Genomic DNA, 13,567 nt, shown 5'->3' with positions numbered 1-13,567 from the left:
TGTCCTTTGGTCCAGTGCTTCTTAGACTTGTATGTGCATAATTTAATCACATGGTTGGTCCTTCTGGCAACTATCCACCTCTTGGGGCGGGGGGCATCTAAAAATCACCTTCATTAATAAAGAGAGTCCCATTATAGCCTTATGGCTTTGAAAGTTTTAAGGAATTGTGGATGAAGACCATATATGTCTAAGAAATGCATTTTGGGTCATCTGAATGATATATGTTTCATAAATCATACTATCACACCCTTGGATTGTGAGCTTCGAGGACTGACCTCAGCCATGACCCAATTTTCATTTCTCAGTTTTCCCTGCACTGTCTCCCGTAAGACAACATTTCTGTCCATGAAGTTTCCACACCACGCTGCTTTCTCCCTTTTGGCTCTTTCCCCAAAACACAACCCAGAGATACACAGGAGATAAATACCTACTTCTTTCTAACTCATTAAGGCAGAGAAGTCAAGAGCATTAACAGATCGTGATGATGGCCAACATTTATCAGTTCCCTGCAGTGTGCCTGGATTGTGTGTGCTTCGGTCCAGGTGAATTACGTTATGTGGAAGCTTCTATCACTTTCCTCACTTTATGTCTGAGGAAACTGAATGAAGCACAGGAGGCTAAGTGTTTTGCCCTGGTTCGCAAAGCCAAGATGTGAGGAGGAAGCATTTGATCTAGCCAGGCCATTACACTTCCCCCAGGCATTATTCACTCCTGACTGAAGCAGCCCTCAGCGGGCTCAGTGTGCCCTCCCCAAACCTCTAGCACCATGTCTCTTGCTGTTTCTGTCTTCCTCCCTCCATTGGCAAACTCCCAGTAACTAAATGTCAGTGATTTCAAACAGGAAGCAATTTGCAATTTGAAATGTTGCTAGACTTTGAATCATCTTCCAGGGAGTTTCCATTTTAAAATCTTGGCAGGAATGCTACCCATCTAAGTACTTCGGGAAGTAAAATACGTCTCAAGGCCATGGGAATCCCGAAAGAATGTTACCTGTGGGAGATGTATTTGGGCAGGGGGCCTGGGTGCAGCACTGGTGGTTGAACACCTGGGCTGGACCATCTTCTGAGCAGCAGCATAGCAGAGCCAAGGAGGGCCCGGGCCACTGAACTGGCTTGTCTCTGTGGGATGGTGGAACCAAGCTGAAGAGACCATTATTTTCTCTAGAAGGGAGAGTCAGGTAATCACTTTGTGACTGAGTTAATGACAAGCAAGAGCTTTTGTGAGAACACAGACCAGAATCACTTCCAGTTAGAGGTGGCTGGCGTCAGGCCAATGGTGGGCAGAGAGGCACACACAACACACCGTGTCTGGAAGGAAAGATGAGAACTTCACAAAGAGAGCTACTGCCGCCCTGTTGTAGGGGCAGAGCTAGATTTAGTTGTTGGCAATTATTTTCCAGTTAGTTGGGGGTTGGTCCTGAAAGTATGTAATAAAAGTATGTTTTGAAGTCAGGACTTTTATCTAACTTGTGTGAGAGTAAAAGGATAAGCCTTTCCACTTAATGACAAATGACCATATCATTGGCTCAGGGCATCTAAAAAGATCAGCTGGTGTCACCTAAGTAGGAATATATCCATTTTTCTCACCCCAAAAGAGAAATAAACTGTCAGGTAAAAAAAAAAAAAAAAAAGATTTATTTTTTAGAGTAGTTTGAGGTTTGTAAAAGAATTAAGAGGAAAGTATAGAGATTTCCCATATAATTCCTTCCCCCATACCTTCACAGCCTCCCCCATCATCAGCAAACCCTTATCAGAATGATATATTTGGGGGTACCTGGGTGGCTCAGTGGGTTAAAGCCTCTGCCTTTGGCTCATGTCATGTTTCCAGGGTCCTGGGATCGAACCCCACATCAGGCTCCCTTCTCAGCATGGAGTCTGCTTCCTCCTTTCTCTCTGCCTGCCTCTCTGCCTACTTGTGATTTATGTCTGTCAAATAAATAAATAAAATCTTTTTAAAAAAGAATGATATATTTGTTACAATTGATAAACCTACATTTACACATTATAACCATCCAAATTCCTTATTTTACATTAGGGTTCACTCATGTACATTATATGGGTTTAGGCAAAGGTACAGTGATACATACCCATTATCATATTATCTTACAGAGTATCTTCATTGCCCTAAAAATCCTCTGTGTTTCACCTATTCATCCTATCCCCTCCCTTCCAATCCCTGGAAACCACTGATCTCTTACTGTCCCCAAGTTTTGCATTTTCCAGAATGTCATAGAGTTGGAATAATGTAGTATGTAATCTTTTCAGATTGGTTTCTTTTGCATAGCAATATGCATTTAAAGTTCCTCTATATCTTCTCATGGCTTGGTAGCTTATTTTTCAAGTGTTGGTTAATATTTCCTCATCTGGATGTACCATAGTTTAACCACTCACCCCACTGAAGAACATCTTGGTTGCTTCCCAGTTTGGGTGGTAATGACCGAAATGGCTGTACTGGTTCATATGCTGACCTAAGTTTTCAACTCCTTTGGATAAACACCAAGAAGCACTGATTGCTGGACTGTGTTGTTAAGAGTGAGTTTGGTCTCTTAAGTAATTGTCACGCTGTCCTCCCAACTGACTACCATTTTGTATTCCTGACAGCAATGAATGAGAGTTCCAGTTGCTCCACAACCTCACCAGCATTTGACGTGGTCATGTTCTGGAATTTGGCCATTATAATAGGTATGTGGTGCTATCTCATTGTTTTAATTTTCATTTCCCTGATGCCATATAATGTGGAACATTTTTTCATATGCTTGTCATATGTATTATCTTCTAGAAGTTTTATAGTTTTACATTTTATGTTTAGGTCTATGATCCATTTTGACTTCATTTTGATGAATGACTTAATGCTTGTGTCTAGATTTGTTCTTTTACAAGAGAAAGCCCAGTTGTTCTAGCACCATTTGTTGAAAAGACTGTCTTTGCTCCTGTGTTACCTTTGCTCCTCTGTCAAATATCTGTTGACTGTATTCAGGCAGTTCTCTTTATGGGCTCTCCATTCTGTTCAGGTGATCTGTTTATATGATCAGATTCTAATTGTCTATAATTTTACACATTCTCTAGCAAAGAAAAGTCAAAGTTCATGAAAACTTCTGAAGTGTTACATCTCTGGATTCAATGACACTGGGTTTAGATTTAGTTTTATCCCCCACAGACTTGTTGCAAAATCCTGTGCTTATTTCTCTGCTTCAGCCAAAATTTTATGAAGATGGGAGTAGTTAAGATGCAGACTTGATCAAGTCATTGTTTCCATGTAACACTCCCAGTGGCCTCCCACCCTCTCAATAACTGTCTCCTCCCATGTCTTTGCTGTGCCTTCTGGCTCCTGCTGACTTCTCACCCCACGTCCACGTCTGATGCTGTTTCTGCCTCCCCTGCTCCTGGCTGTCCAGCCCCACCAGCTTCTTCTGGTTATAGGAGCAGCTGTCTTACCCCTGCCACCCGCCCCCTGTCCTGGCACTTCAGCCTGTGGTTATTGGTGCCTCAGATTGGCCACCACGCCCTCACCCCTTTCCCACTGGCTGCCTAATTGACATCTACTCATCCCTCAGCTTATCCCCCAAGTGCTAGTCATGTTCTCCTGTCTGTGCTTCCAGCATATCTTGTACTTAATCTTCATGGTGGGTCTAATGGGGAAAAAAACCCAGTCTGTTTCTTAGCATTTTACTTCCAGGATCTAGCATCCATGCCTTAGGTGGCATGGATATTTTAATTTCCTGCACTCAGATGGTGGGGTCATAATGTCAGTTTTCTTATGCCAGATGCTGGTGTAGGATGATTCAGACATTGGGTACTTTATACTGTTAGCTTTTGTTCATAGAAAACTGTCTTGAGTTTTAGATCTACTTGACTTATGCTTGAATGACTACTTTAGCCCCCTATTTTAATGCTTAATGCAGTGAGACTTGGGATCTAAGAGACAGTTTTCCTAATGATCTTACTGGGTCACCGTGTTACTTAGTGTGCAGTGGGGTTATCTGTGCTTGACTATTGCCCAGAGGTGTCTGTAGAGCTGAGGTGTCCAGGCATTCTCAGTACACTACTCCGGTGTATACACGTTGATGTAGGTATATCTGTACGAAGTAAGTCAAGTGTCAATCCTGTGAAAATGTGTCACCCTTTTATAATTTGTACACATCCTAAGTGGACCTGGTTTTCTTCTAAGTTTGTGTAATAGCCTTTTCAGCCTCAGTAGGAATATTTGTGACTTAAAATGCTTATTCCCCCCGGACCATTGTAAAATTCTAAGTTGTGAATTGTTCATCAGTAATTACCCACCACCAATGTGTTACTGTCTTTCTTTTTTTTTTAACAAATCATCTTGTAATTTATCAATTGAGAAGCATAGGCTCAGATTTTTTTAATATAATTTTTTTATTTAAATGCCATTAATTAACACATAATGTATTATTGTTTCAGAGGTACAGGCCTGTGATTCATCAGTCTTATACAACACCCAGTGCTCATTACATCACATGTCCTCCTTAATGTCCAGCACCCTGTTACCCCAGCCCTCCAGCAACCCTCAGTTTGTTTTCTATGATTAAGATTCTCTTATGGTTTTTCTCCCTCTCTGGTTTTGTCTTTTATTTTTTCTTTTCTTCCCCTATGACCCTGTTTTGTTTCTTAAATTCCACATATGTGTGAGAACATAGGATAATTGTCTCTGATTGACTTATTTCGCTTAACACAATACCCTCCACTTCCATCCACATTATTTCAAATGGATAGATTTCTTTCTTTCTTTCTTTCTTTCTTTCTTTCTTTCATTCTTTCTTTTTGATGGCTGTGTAATATTATAGGCCCAGGTTTTAAATATCCAAAGCTAATTGGTGATTCAGGGTGTGTTTTTCTCTGATCTGCATTTTTCCAATGTCTTTCTCTGCCTTTTGTTCTCTCTTTTCCTTCAGACATAAATTAGATTATTTTTAGTATTAGAGACTCTCTTGGCACAGAAGGGTAGAGAATATGTGTTGTCTTGATAGACTAAAGCCTATGGCTTGACCCTTAATTTTTACCGAGTGTTTGTCAAATGCACCTGTAAGCCTCTCTGGGTGGTATTTGTGACCAAATGTAACTGCGTGAGATGAGGCCCCAGACTCAATTAGTCAAAAGCGTTTTGGTCCTTGTCACCACAAGCCATGATTCTCAGTCCTCACATGTGCCATCTGGAGTCAGGCCAGAAGGAAACAGAGCTGTATGTGGCATTGTGCATTCTCTGCTTGCTTAACCTTTGACATGGGGAGCAAGGACACCGGGGGGAGGCTGGTGCCTGCAGCACTCTTAGGAGCAGGTCTGTTGAGCGGAAGGACCCGCATGTGTTTAGCTGCCTGGGCAAGGCATAGCATTTAAAGCTCACAGAGAGGGACCAGGTATCATCTCTTGCTGCAGTAAGGGTTGTTTTTTTTTTTAAATTTTGGGGTTTTTTTTCTCCATTAGATGTCAGAATAGCCAAGTGTGTTCTGTTGGCTGTCTCTTGGCATAATCCACATGGTTCTCTAGTTTCACGGAAACAGACCAAATGAAATACACAGATATATGGGGGCTGGGAGGGTGGGAGGAAACCTCATTGTTTTCAATAGTGCTTCCCAAACAAATAGCTGTAGGTAAACCAAATTTTACAAGATTACCTCATTTTAATCCTCATCATGCTATCATCTTTTAAAGGAGACCCTTTGTAACGTGGACTGTCCTTGCAGCAATAATGCATAGCCTCCTCCAAAGCAATTTTTAAAAAATCTTGTTATTTTAAGTTTTCTTTAGTGGAGACCTGCCCTTGGGGCCCCTTAAGACCAGTTCAGCATTTAGTTCCGGCACAAAGAGCTAGTTCTTCTGTGGGAAGCTGGACTCTGGAGCCAGATGGGCTGAGTTGGAATCCTGACTCTGCTACCAGGATAGTACTTAACTGTCTCTGCCTCAGTTTCCTCTTTGGTAAACAGAATGCTGCTGATAACTTCTTTGTAGGGTTGCCGTGAGGATTAAGCGACTAGTGCATGTGACTTCTGGATCACTGCCTGGACTACATATGTAAGGTGCCTAATAAGTGTCCACCTCAGTATACGATGCTTCTGAGTAGTCTTTTGTTCCCTGAGAGAGAGCTGGTGGTGGTGCTAAAGATTTATCCTGGTCATAGAAGCTTTTACGTAGTTAAGAAGCTATCAAGGAAAAAGATGAGGAAGTAATTTAATCTGGAAGAGGATAATTAAAAACCCCCCAAACAAAATAGGAAACTATTATGCCAACCTTATAAGTTCAAACTGACTATAACAAAGAAGTTCCAAGTCCTAGTAGCTTTAAAAATACAAACATTTCTTTCTTGTATGTCATTCAGATTGAGGCGACCAGACAACCCTGCAGAGCAGTTAAGCTCAGGGTGGTGATTCAGGAAGCCAAGCACATTCTCTCCCATGGCTTTGCCATATTGGAATTCTTCACTTCAGCTGTGGGGATGAGGAAGAGAGATGCAGGGAGGTAGAGAAGGAGCGGGAAGGGGGATGGAGGGAGAGATGCTGAGAGAGAGAGAAAGAGGGAGACTATGAATGAAGAGAAGCTCAGAATCTAATGAAGGATTTTAGGGAACAAGTGTGGAAGTGGCCAACATACCATTTCTGTTTCTGTTCCATTTACCAGAACTAGTCACATGACCCTCGTCTACCTGCCTGAGGTTCTGGGAAGTGTGCCCTGTAATAGGAAGCAGGATAGATGAGTATTCATGTAGTCTATAGCACGATGATTAACCATATCACATATTTTCTGCTAATGGCAGACATTTTTCATAATACCATTTCTGAAACTATAATGTCAAGACCAGCAAAAGTTTTATAAATTATTGTGTTTCTTTCTTATTTTTGAAACTTGCAGAAAGTCCTGAAATCTGGTGACCTGTACTTGTGAACATTTTGTTGTGCTGTTAGTCGAGAAGCAAGGACTCTAGGTGACAGTATCTTAATAGTCATCTCTGACAGGCAGGTTCCTATTAAGGAGAAAGTTTTTATGTTTTGTATCTTGCTGGTGATCAGTAACTGACAAAAGGCAAGAAGTTAATGATCCTGTTATGCATAGAAATTGCATGGGACAGTCCAAGAGTATTTTTGTTTTGTTTTGTTTACTGCTCCAGTAAATCTAGCTCACTATTGCAACTAGTGTTTGTATTCGGCTCTGATGGGAAGGATGATGGCCGCTTCCTGCATCTTATATCAAATGAAGTGACTTAATCCTGCAGCTTTATTAATAATATTTCACTTGAGCAGCTCTTTTCAATCATAATTGGCCTCTGCACAGATGGAGAAGTTTATTTATAAGCGTAAACCTGGGGGAGTTTACAGCTCATGGACACACCTTGAGGCCATGCTTAACTAAGCCTCTAGGTTAATATGTAACTCACATTATTCAGGGTTTTGTAGTTCTGTGAATTGATTTTGGATCCCATTTCTTCTGCCACGGCTCAGATGCTTTAACACAATTGGGAAGCAAAATAACGTTCTGGCGAATCATGTGGTCTTTAGCATCAGATGGGGGGTGGAAACCCACCTCTGCCACTAAGTCACTCTGGGACCTTGGACCTTTTGTTGTTTGTTGTGATTGCCTAGGAATTTCTAGTAACAAATACCAGACTGGTGGCTTAAACAGCTGAAATTTATTTTCATACGGTTCTGGAGGCTAGAAGTCTCAGATCAAGGTGCCTGTGGGGTTTGTTCTTGATGAGGCCTGTCTCCTTGGCTTTTTGATGGCCACCTTCCTGTGTCTTCACAGGAAACAACAACAGTGCCGCAGCATCACTGCCTGCCTGCTCTTCTTTCCTGTATGGTCCTTCTGTGATTGTTGCTTTTTTTGGTTCTTATGTGTCTCATTCCTGAAAGTATTCTGAAAATTTTCCTTTTTATTTTTTATTTTGTTTAATTTAGGTTTTAATTTTAATTAATTAATTAATTTTTTTTTTTTGGCAGAAAAGAGCAAGTTAGTACTTTGTATCTGAACATCAACCTTGTGGAGCCAAGACTAACTCAGTCGTACGAGCATGTTATAAGGAACTTTATCCGTGAGATCAAACTGCAGAGCACAGAAATGGAAAACCTGGCCATTGCAGTGAAGAGGTATTAAAGCCCTTCCTGTCTTTCTTCCTCTTCTTCTTCTTTTTTTGTTAAAGATTTCTTTACTTGTTTGACAGAGAGAGACAGTGAGAGAGGGAACACAAGGAGAAGTGGGAGAAGAAGAAGCAGGTTTCTCGCTGAGCAGGGAGCCTGACATGGGGCTCGACCCCAGGACCTTGGGATCCTAACCTGAGCTGAAAGCAGACGCTTAACCGACTGAGCCACCCAGGCACCCCTCTTCTTCTTCTTCTTCTTCTTTTATTTTAATAGAGAGAGATAGAATGTGAGTGGGGGTGTGGCAAAGTGGCAGAGGGAGAGAGAATCCTAAGTGGGCTCATATGTGGACGTAGAGTCCAACACAGGGCTCAAGTTGATGACCCTGAGATCATGAGCTGCACCAAAATGCAAAGTTAGATGCTTAACCGACTGCACCACCCAGGTGCCCCAAAGCCCTTCCTTTCTGAATGGTATGGGGAGGTCCTTTAACTGACTCTGTGTCCAGGAGGCACGTGGACTGAACTGCACAATTCCATTATGATGTGCATGGACTTCCCGAACATCAGGCATCTGGAGCTTCCTAAGCTGGGCCAGTACGAAGGCTGAGCGGGGCAGGACGCTGTAAGGACCACTAGCAGTCCATCAGTAGGTCGCCGTGATCCTATCCTATAAACTTTTCAAGACCAATGATTCCATACAGAACAGTTCTGACAGGTTTCTTACTGTATATCCATCCTCTTGAAGCCTACCGGAAAGTCTCATCTGGAGAGGCAGGACAGCCCTTGAAGCCTGGCCTGGTCATGGGCCAGTGTGTGACTTTGGGCAGGTTCCTGCATCTACAGAACGAGACTGTAAACGTTCACATTCTCAGGGTGTGGAGGCCCAGGAGATGATGTCCCGGATGGAGCCCCCCGCCCCAGGCTGACCACATGGTGGGTGCTCAGTGGTGGGGTTCTTCCTGTCTCTGGCCCTCCTCACCTCCTCTCTGGAAGACAGAAAGCTGTAAGCCCGTACTGTCCTATGGCTTATGTAAGCCGTAGCTGGTTTTCACAGGATATCTTACTGGTCTGACCAGTAGCTCAGGGCAGAGGAAGGGATTCCGTGTGTTACAGTCCAAACGTCAGCCTCTTTGTTCCCCAGAAGGACCACAGTCCTCTGGCTTTAGTGGGAAAGAGTGCATTTTGTTTGTTGTAATTTCCTGCTGTTATGTTTGGTAGTGGCTTCTCATGGTGGCCATCTCACCAGTGTCTCTGAGTGTGAGGCGTGTCCCTGCTGGCCTCTGCCCAGAACTTGTAAAGGCCCCTTTGATAGGATGCACCTCATCTTCAAGGGGGCAGGAGAGAGTATGCCTCGGTCTCTTTATTTTTTCCTTCCACATGATGATCAAGCTATCTAGTTAACCTTTTGGAGTTTAAGTGAAGGGAGTTAAAATATAGGAGTGTTTTCAAACATTGATGCTACATACGACTTTTTATAGTTCTGGAGTCATTTGAGAGTAGAGGTATCATGAACATTTCAGTTCCTCACTCTGAAATTTTCTCTCAAATTTCTCTTCTAGGGGTTTTCAGTAGGAGAGTAGGGCGGTCCTATGAACTCCAAATTCTGTAAACTAGGGATGATTCACAGACCCTCTTATTGAGTTTTTAGAGTGTCCAGGAATATCTTAAAACAGACAAAGTTCCATGCACACGCATGTGCACACAAACACACACGAATTTATATGTGACCTTTAAGGATAGTACCATATAAACCTACAAGAGAAAAAGAATGTCATTCTTCATGTTGTCCTCACCAGCTAGGCTGCTGTCCCTCTGTGGAGGGAATGTCTTCCCTGTGCTGAGCTGTGTTCCTGCTTGTCTCCTCCCTGCTGCTCAGCTGTTGGAGTGGGAGCCAAAGTCAGGCTCTGTCCCAACTACCAGAGACCTCACTGAAGTGTTTCCGTGATGACTGTGAAGTTCTCCTGTGTTCTTAGCTGAGGACCCTCACCCTCACCTGGGTTGTGGACGGGGGCGGATCTCTATCTTTTCACTCTGCACTTGGACCTGAAGAATGGGCAGTGTCCGGAGGGGAGCCCTGGACCAGGATAGAGTGGACAGTCTTCATCACACCAGACATTTCACTATGAGCTAGGAATTGCTGGGGCAAACATGGTGTCATGATAGACTTATACCTGACTTATTAAAAAAAAATGTTGCTCAGAAGTGAGGAAGGCAGAAAGAACACATTCAGGAGTACCTCGATATTGAGAAGGAGTGGTTGGAAAAACGGTAATGGGGGAAAGGGGATGTGGGACTTGGCTGTTTTATAGTCCCAGAGTTGAGCAAACCAAACATACTTTCTGTGGAAATATGTAGTTCTTAGATGTCATATAGCAGGTATTTATAAACAAACCAGAAATAGCTAACTTTTGAAATGAGGTTAACATCTCTTTAGGCGGGCTGTCAGGTAAGAATGAAGAAAACACAAGGGGAAAATAGCAGTAAGTCACTCAGAATTTTATTATGGGGTCTTCTCCCCATCCCTCAGGACTCACTTGGCACTTTACATAGATATTAAAGTAATGTATGCACAGACCGTGTTAACAAGGGAGCCAGCAAGTGGAAAGCAGGAAAAATGGTGTCCCAGATCCATCAAACTGGAAGACAAGAGATCTTCTGTTATGTTCTTTTCTTTTTTTTTTTTTTAATATTTTTAAGGTTTTATTTATTTATTTGACAGAGATCACAAGTAGGCAGAGAGGCAGGCAGAGAGAGAGGAAGGGAAACAGGCTCCCCGCCAAGCAGAGAGCACCATGCAGGTCTCTATCCCAGGAGCCTGGGATGATGACCTGAGCTGAAGGCAGAGGCTTTAAACCACTGAGCCACCCAGGCACCCCATATTAGGTTCTGTTGTCTATGGCGGCTCTTGTCATCTGGTTGAATAGGCAAGATTTATGAATGAGAAACTTTAGAGATGATTAGAAATAATTGTTGAGGGGCACCTGGGTGACTCAGCAGGTTAAAGCCTCTGCCTTCGGCTCAGGTCATGATCCCAGGATCCTGGGATCGAGCCCCACATTGGGCTCTTGGCTCAGCGGGGAGCCTGCTTCCTTCTCTCTCTCTACCTGCCTCTCTACCTCCTTGTGATCTCTCTCTGTCAAATAAATAAATAAAATCCTAAAAAAAAAAAAAAAGAGTTGAGATTCCTTTTATCACCTTCTCTTTTTTGTTTTTGTTTTTTAATTTTTTTTATTTTTTATAAACATATATTTTTATTCCCAGGGGTACAGGTCTGTGAATAGCCAGGTTTACACACTTCACAGCACTCACCAAAGCACATACCCTCCCCAATGTCCATAACCCCACCCCCCTTCTCCCAACCCCACTCCCCCCAGCAACCCTCAGTTTGTTTTGTGAGATTAAGAGTCACTTATGGTTTGTCTCACTCCCAATCCCATCCTGTTTCATTGATTCTTCTCCTACCCACTTAAGCCCCCATGTTGCATCACCACTTCCTCATATCAGGGAGATCATATGATAGTTGTCTTTCTCTGCTTGACTTATTTCACTAAGCATGATACGCTCTAGTTCCAACTATGTTGTCGCAAATGGCAAGATTTCATTTCATTTGAAAGCTGCATAGTATTCCATTGTGTATATATACCACATCTTCTTGATCCATTCATCTGTTAATGGACATCTAGGTTCTTTCCATAGTTTGCCTATTGTGGACATTGCTGCTATAAACATTTGGGTGCACGTGCCCCTTCGGATTAGTACATTTGTATCTTTAAGGTAAATACCCAGTAGTGCAATTGCTGGGTCCTAGGGCAGTTCTATTTTCAACATTTTGAGGAACCTCCATGCTGTTTTCCACAGTGGCTGCACCAGCTTGCATTCCCACCAACAGTGTAGGAGGGTTCCCCTTTCTCCACATCCTCGCCAGCATCTGTCATTTCCTGACTTGTTGATTTTAGCCATTCTGACTGGTGTGAGGTGATATCTCATTGTGGTTTTGATTTGTATTTCCCTGATGCCGAGTGATATGGAGCACTTTTTCATGTGTCTGTTGGCCATCTGGATGTCTTCTTTGCAGAAATGTCTGTTCATGTGCTCTGCCCATTTCTTGATTGGATTATTTGTTCTTTGAGTGTTGAGTTTGCTAAGCTCTTTATAGATTTTGGACACTAGTCCTTTATCTGATATGTCGTTTGCAAATATCGTCTCCCATTCTGTCAGTTGTCTTTTGGTTTTGTTAACTGTTTCCTTTGCTGTGCAAAAGCTTTAGATCTTGATGAAATCCCAGTAGTTCATTTTTGCCATTGCTTCCCATGCCTTTGGCAATGTTTCTAGGAAGATGTTGCTGCGGCTGAGGTCGAAGAGGTTGCTGCCTGTGTTCTCCTCAAGGATTTTGATGGATTCCTTTCTCACATTGAGGTCCTTCATCCATTTTGAGTCTATTTTTGTGTGTGGTGTAAGGAAATGGTCCAATTTCATTTTTCTACATGTGCCTGTCCAATTTCCCTAACACCATTTATTAAAGAAGCTTTCTTTTTTCCATTGGACCTTCTTTCCTGCTTTGTCAAAGATTAGTTGACCATAGAGTTGAGGGTCAATTTCTGGGCTCTCTATTCTGTTCCATTGATCTATGTGTCTGTTTTTGTGCCAATACCATGCTGTCTTGATGATGACAGCTTTGTAATAGAGCTTGAAGTCCGGAATTGTGATGCGACCAACGTTGGCTTTCTTTTTCAATATCCCTTTAACTATTCAAGGTATTTTCTGGTTCCATATAAATTTAAGGATTATTTGTTCCATTTCTTTAAAAAAGATGGATGGTACTTTGATAGGAATTGAATTAAATGTATAGATTGCTTTAGGTAGCATAGACATTTTCACAATATTTATTCTTCCAATCCAGGATTATGGAACATTTTTCCATTTCTTTGTGTCTTCCTCAATTTATTTCATGAGTACTTCATAGTTTTCTGAGTATAGATTCTGTGTCTCTTTGGTTAGGTTTATTCCTAGGTATCTTATGGTTTGGGGTGCAATTGTAAATGGGATTAATTTCTCTTTCTTCTGTCTTGTTGTTGGTGTAGAGAAATGCAACTGATTTCTGTGCATTGATTTTATATCCTGACACTTTACTGAATTCCTGTACAAGTTCTAGCAGTTTTGGAGTGGAGTCTTTTTGGTTTTCCACATTTAGTATCATATCATCTGCGAAGTGTGATAATTTGACTTCTTCTTTGCCGATTTGGATGCCTTTAATTTCCTTTTGCTGTCTGATTGCTGAGGCTAGGACTTCTAGTACTATGTTGAATAGCAGTGGTGATAATGGAAATCCCTGCCATGTTCCTGACCTTAGCGGAAAAGCGTTCAGGTTTCTCCATTGAGAATGATATTTGCGGTGGGTTTTTCATAGATGGCTTTGATGATATTGAGGTATGTGCCCTCTATCCCTACACTTTGAAGAGTTTTGATCAGGAAGGGATGC

The 13,567-nt window shown here is 42.2% G+C and overlaps 1 protein-coding gene across 1 annotated transcript in view; it reads left to right on the top strand.

Annotated features, from left to right (window-relative positions):
- The first annotated feature begins 484 nt into the window (after positions 1-484).
- Positions 485-13,567, top strand: part of LOC131812156 (ras and EF-hand domain-containing protein-like) — a 49,931-nt gene continuing 36,848 nt past the window's right edge. The window contains 2 exon segments of the mRNA XM_059141245.1: positions 485-651; positions 7,949-8,095. Coding sequence (XP_058997228.1) covers positions 485-651; positions 7,949-8,095 — 314 coding nt within the window.

The sequence above is a fragment of the Mustela lutreola genome, chromosome 12 (assembly GCF_030435805.1).
Source record: "Mustela lutreola isolate mMusLut2 chromosome 12, mMusLut2.pri, whole genome shotgun sequence".
Classification (NCBI taxonomy): domain Eukaryota; kingdom Metazoa; phylum Chordata; class Mammalia; order Carnivora; family Mustelidae; genus Mustela; species Mustela lutreola.
The sequence above is the reverse complement of the archived record's forward strand: the minus strand, read 5'-3'. Positions and strand labels throughout refer to the sequence as shown.